We start from the raw sequence: 5,714 nt of genomic DNA on the forward strand, positions 1-5,714 counted from the left end.
CGCACGTCCCCCCACACCCCTGTCCCCTCCTCCCCCGTGTGACACCCCCCGAGCCTGCACACGCCCACCTCTCACGGCCATACTCACCCCTGCCGGCGCCTGCCGTCCAGGCTGCTACAGGGGCCTTGGGGTGACCCCTTTCGGGGTCTGAGCCCCGGGTGGCTGTGGCCCGAGGGTCTGCGGCACGTGCCAACGAGAGGCTGCCGAGGTCGGGGGTCTGCATACCTTCCACGCCAGGCAAGGCCACGTGGGTCCCACACCCCCACGAGCAGCAACAGGAGGGCAGCCGGCTGACCCCACCCCGCAGTCCCCGGTGCTGGGCTCGGTGCTGGCGCCACGGCAAGGTTTCGGATCTTCAGGAGTTTAGATGAGGAGGGTCCCGTGGATGGCTGGAGGCCTCGGCCTCGGCACGGGGGGCGGAAGAGCGGCCCCCCCCGCAACGCCGGACAGGGTCCGGGGGCCCCACTGCTGGATGTTCTAGTTACTGTGCCCCGTCCCCGGTCTGGGCACCCGGGTGTTACCGTCACAGCTCACGTCAGCGCACCGGCTCGTTCCTGGGTGGAGGGCTTCCCAGGAGACGGCTGCTCGGGGCTCAGGCCCCCGCCCCGCCCGCCCTGCCCCTGCGGCCCTGCCGGGAAGAGTCTCTTGGGCAAACTGTTCCCGTCCTCTGCCAACCGAGCGATTCGAGATGCAGACCGTTGACTCGTCTCCCGCTCCTTCTATGAGGTAGGTGTGAAGCTTTGCCTCTGAGCCTGCCCTCCCGGGCCTCTGCTTTCCTGCTCGGACACAGCTAGTGCACCAACACACAGAGAACGACGTCACCACCGACCTTCGGGGAGTATTCTGGGCTCTTCGGGCCGGAAAGAGCTTTCTAGACCAACATTCACCTCCCTCCTCCCAGGTGCCAGGCGCAAACAGACACACGTAATCTACAAAGTCTCTGTCCTTCGCAGGGGAGATTCCGGAATGACCCACCGGGTTCCTTCTCCAGCCCCACCCGACCCCTGCAGCCTGCAGAGGGTGGCGCACGGAGGGGTGCAGGGGGTGGGGGTGCCCGGGGCAGAGGGGGCTCCAGCCCTCCCACCGCGCTGGCAGGGGCCCTCCCAGCGGGGCCACTATGTTCACTGGGCGACAGGAGACGCCAGCAGGCGGAGGGCATCCCGTGGCCAGAGAAGGGAGCCACCTGGGACAGGACACCGCTCCCTGCGCCCGTTTGCTCTCCTGTCAAATGGGGGCAGAGACGGCTCCGTGTCACAGAGACGTCAGGAGGCTCCAAGACTGGAGTCCAGACTTCCTTTCCTGACAGAGGCGGGTCCCTGGGGAGGCTGCGGGCTCTGCAGGGAACCACGTGAGGGGTTACGGGTGGGGAGAGGGGACCAGGCTGCTGGAGCCAGGGTAGGCGAGGGCCCTTAAGCCCTGCCTGGGGGGACCCGGGGGTGGGGCCCGGGTGTGTCCAGACGGGCCCCTGTCCCCTGCACTGGGTGACATCAGGCTTCCCGGGCCTGACCCTGCCGCCCACCCCAGCCAGGCTGATGGGCAGGTCGCCCCTTCCTGAGGCTCACGCTCGGGGCGCATGGCCACAGTGGGTCCAACATAGTCCCCAACACATAGCTGGTGTTACTGTCCTCATTCATCATCTGGACAAACGACGAATGTGTCTTCTGAGCCAAGTCTGGGCCCCGAGAAGCCACATCCTGCTAGATAATCAGGCAAACCCCTCATGCCTCAGTTTCCCCACATCTAAGGGGCTTGCTGACCTGGAGGGTCTCAGAGGGACCCTCCTGCCTAGCGTGTGACTTGGAGCTGGGCCGGGAGCCGGGGGCGGGCACAGCCAAGGCCAGCCCCCTCCCAGGGCCCCTAATCGGCTCTGTCATCCGGCCCTGGCCACACAGGGGACGGTTGGGAAGGGCCCGCTCTGAGCCGGGCAGCTGGGGCTGTGCCCATCTGATCTGTGGTGAGGACCACGGGACCTCGGGACCCCGGGGTGGGGGTGGGGACTTCGGGCAGCGTGGGCTGGCACAGGCACCAGTCACGAGGGCCTGAGCCGTCTCCTGGCTCACTCTGGGCCTCGAGCTGGGGCCCTCCTGAGGAGCCCGAAAGACCTGGGGGACAGAGGAGACGAGCCAGCGTGCCCCACGGGAACCAGGGAGGGCTTCCTGGAGGTGGGGGGCACTCATCTCCACCCGGCCCTGCTGTGGTCTGTGGAGCCCAGAGCCGGCCGCTGGGTGCCAGGGGACAGCAGCCACGGGGGACGAACGGTGGGGACAGCCGTAGCTCCTGGTGCACAGAGGGAACCGGAGGGGCCTGCCCGTGGAGGCTGCCCCTCGGCTCCCCTCCCTCCCGCCGGCACAGCAGGTGAACGGGCCCTCCCTGCCCCACCCCAGGCCCGGCACAGGCGAGGCTCAGGGCAGCCCCCGCCCCTGCACTGCACAGACATCACGGCCCCGGCCCCAGGGAGGCTGAGCCCCCGAGAAATGGGGGTGAAGCAAGGAGTGGCTGAACCAAGAGGGAGACCCTGAGGCCCCTCACTGTGGGCCCCCACGTGTCCTCTACCCACTGGGCTCAGGGTCAGAGAGCTGAGGCGTGACTGGGGCCCAGACCCAGTGCTGTCCACCGGGGCCCTGGCAAACAGGCTCTGGCCTCCGCCCGGTGGAGCCGCCCACCGCCCAGAGCACCTGGAGGTGGCTGCGGTGGGTGGGCCACGGCGGGTCCCCCATGTGCCTCGTGGAAGGAGGGGCCTGGACCTCGCCCTGATGCCGGTCTGCACTGGGCTCGGCCACCAGCATGGCCACGGCTGTCACGCACAAGACTCTCAAGGGACCCCAAGTTCTGCCGTGTCCTGGCCCATCTGCACCCGGGCCAGCAGTTCACCAGAGATGACAAAGGTCAGGGCCAGAGTCTTCAGGGCAGGGAGAGGGCGGAGTGGGCCCCGACTCTGCCCCTTAGCACCCGTCCCTGCTGGGAGCCCTGGCAAACACTTGCTAAGGTTCCCCAGAGTGTGAATGGTCGTGCGTGGACTTGGCTCCTATCCTGAGCCTGACTCCTTCCAGAACCAGAGGGGACGGGCGGGGCCTCCCAGGAGACCCCAAGGCCGTCCCTGGAGCATCACCCAGCCCTGTTCTGGGTGAGACAATGGGCCCGCCACCCTCCTCTGACGGCGGTAATCCAACACGTTTCTTAAATAAGTTAATATTTATTCCCCTTGGTTTTGCCCACCACCCCCTCCCTCTTCCCCTAAGAAGCCAAATTTCCTGTAACGGATTATTGCAACATTTAACCTGAATTTATAAAAGAAACGTCCGTGAACCGCAGGGGCCCTGCCGCACCCTCCCAGCCCGGGCGGGGCCACCAGCAGAGGCGCAGAGGCGCCGGCTTATTGCGTGGACCCCACTCCCCGGGGATGCGGGCGTTTCCGGAACGTCCCCAACACAGAACGGTGGGCAGTGGGCCTCGGAGCGGAGGGGGTGAGGCGCGGGACAAACAGGTGAGGACTCAGGCTGTGAGCAACAGTGACGCGTGACCATGGTGGCCTTGGGGACCAAGCTGCCACCCAACGCACCAGGGCACGGGCGGCCCCGAGCATGTGTTCCCTAGAAAAGTGAGTGGGCGTGAGAATGGCGCTCTGCTGGGCAGCCTCTGACTTCCTCTTTTTGGTCGTTTTCTGGTCTCTGTCCCAGGGACGCAGCGGTCACGAGGAGACTGCTGACCAGGCCTCGGACCGCCCTGGCGAAGCTGGGAAAACCCAAACCTGAGTGCATGGGCCGGGGGCTCCCACGCCGTCGGCCACCCCATTCTGCGCTGCCCAGACGCGGCGTCTGCCTCCCTCTCCCCGGGCGGACGGCCTCCCGGCTCCTCTGCCTCGGCGGGGCGCAAGCCTGGGTCTGCGCACAGCCCTGCCTGGGGCCGCCACCCTGCTGGGGGCACCCCAACCCCAGTGCTAAAACCTGTGTGGCACCGTGCCCTCAGCTACACGGGCTTGTCTACACGGTCACCCGGGCTGGGGGTGGCTGGGGGGGACCCCGCTCTCTTTGGGGGGCTCTGGAGAACCTTGAGGTGCAGCCCTCGCCCCTTCTCCGCGGGGTCACTGGAGGGCACGGAGGGCTCGGTTTTGTGGGGTTCAGGAGGCACTGCGGCCCCCGAAAAGGAAGCTCTGGGTTCAGGGGCCACACTGTGGCCACCGTCCAAAAACAGGTCTCCGCCAGGGCCCCCCACGTCCAGTGGCTCGAAGGCGAAGCTGGGGACAGTCAGATGCTCCCCACGGCAGGAGACCTGTGTGCGCCGCTCCCCCTTGGCAGCAGGGTCCGCCCCCACCGCCTCGGAGGGTTCCAGGGAGTCCCTGTGAGGCGTGGCCTCACAGGAAGGGGTTCTCCGCCTCAGAGTGCTGCTGCCCTCCGCTGCCGCAGGGGGCCGCGCCGCGCCCTCCTCCTCTGCGGGGGGGTCTACCGAGATGCAGGGGGGGCTCATCTTCTTCTTCCTGCGGGCCCCCGAGGCGGGCTCTGCCTCCGGGGCTCGAGCCTTCACCTCCCTGGCCTCCGGGCGGCCATCCCCTCCTCCCTGCTCCCCCGACAGCCGCCTCTGCTCATCCGCCGGGCCTGGCTGCTCCAGGAAGCCCCGCGCATCGACGCCGTAGAACTCGTGCAGGTCGGGCTCCGCGCCTGCGGCTCCTCGCGCATCAGGGGAGCCCGAGGGGCTTCTGGCCGAGCTGGTGATGTGGCTGACCTCCTCGTCGGCGGGGTCTGGGGCCTCAGCCTCCTCCCCTCTGGGGGCTGGCGGCCTGCTGGACACGCAGCGCTGCCCAAAAGCATGCTTGCGGGTGCGGACGCTGGCGGGCCGTGGGGAACGGGGTGGGGACCGTATGGAGGCCCCCAGGGACGGCTGCCTCACGGGGGTCTTCCCGCCAGGCTCCCCCCAGCCTGCGCCACCATCCCTGGGGCCGTCAATCTGCCCTTCCACGGAGCTGCTGTGCACGGCCTCCTGCAAGCATACGGCGTCGGGTGAGGAAGGAAGCCGGGCAGGACCTAGGCAGCAGCCAGGGACGCAGGAGACCCACCCCCCAGACCAGAGTGGACCGGGGCTCCCCAGGGCCAGCGGACACACTGTCCCCCGGCCATGACGAACACATCACAGGTGTGCACCACCGCACCGCTCATGCTGGGGGTACCGTGAGGACAGAGGACTAAGGACCCGCACTCCTGTGGCCTGGGAGGCCCCGCTGGGCACACAGCCCCACCCTGCACAGCACCAGCGGGGCCTGAAAACCCACGCACAGGATACGAGGCAGGGAGAGGGTCTGGGGCCACGATGGGTGCAGAGAGGTCCGAGGGTACAGGTGAGGCTTGCAGGTGCTGCACGGGACGGGACTAAGGCTACGGCCTGAGCAGACGTGGCTCCTGGGCCCTGCGTGTTGTCACAGGCTGCAGGGACGTGCCCCCCCCGCCCGGCTGTCCCTGACACTCATCTTTCAAATGGGAGGGGACCACGGCGGAGCCCCCAGGCCTTGGTGGCGGGACTCGGGAGTTTCTCCTACCTGTCTGCAGAGCAGTCGGCCGAGGCTGGGGGAGCGGGCTGTGCCCCGAGGAGACAGGGCACAGAGGGCATCGCTGTCCCTGGCCGGGGACAGTGTGGCGGAGGGAACCCGGAGGGCGGTGCAGGACTCCACGGGCAGAGAGTGCGAGGAGGTGGCCGGGCCCAGGGCAGGGAGGGGAGAAGCCTGC

The 5,714-nt window shown here is 68.1% G+C and overlaps 2 protein-coding genes across 2 annotated transcripts in view; one reads left to right on the plus strand and one right to left on the minus strand.

The window, feature by feature from the left end:
* CCDC154 (coiled-coil domain containing 154) overlaps nucleotides 1-2,754 on the plus strand; it is a 162,078-nt gene extending 159,324 nt beyond the window's left edge. The window contains 1 exon segment of the mRNA XM_077762794.1: nucleotides 2,682-2,754. Within this exon segment, the coding sequence (XP_077618920.1) occupies nucleotides 2,682-2,754 (73 nt within the window).
* A 484-nt stretch (nucleotides 2,755-3,238) lies between these two features.
* The window catches only part of CACNA1H (calcium voltage-gated channel subunit alpha1 H), a 71,489-nt gene continuing 69,013 nt past the window's right edge, over nucleotides 3,239-5,714 (minus strand). Inside the window, 2 exon segments of the mRNA XM_077762795.1 lie at nucleotides 3,239-4,974; nucleotides 5,528-5,710. Coding sequence (XP_077618921.1) covers nucleotides 3,967-4,974; nucleotides 5,528-5,710 — 1,191 coding nt within the window. The 3' untranslated portion in view covers nucleotides 3,239-3,966.

The sequence above is a fragment of the Crocuta crocuta genome, unplaced genomic scaffold (assembly GCF_008692635.1).
Source record: "Crocuta crocuta isolate KB4526 unplaced genomic scaffold, BGI_CrCroc_1.0 scaffold234, whole genome shotgun sequence".
Classification (NCBI taxonomy): domain Eukaryota; kingdom Metazoa; phylum Chordata; class Mammalia; order Carnivora; family Hyaenidae; genus Crocuta; species Crocuta crocuta.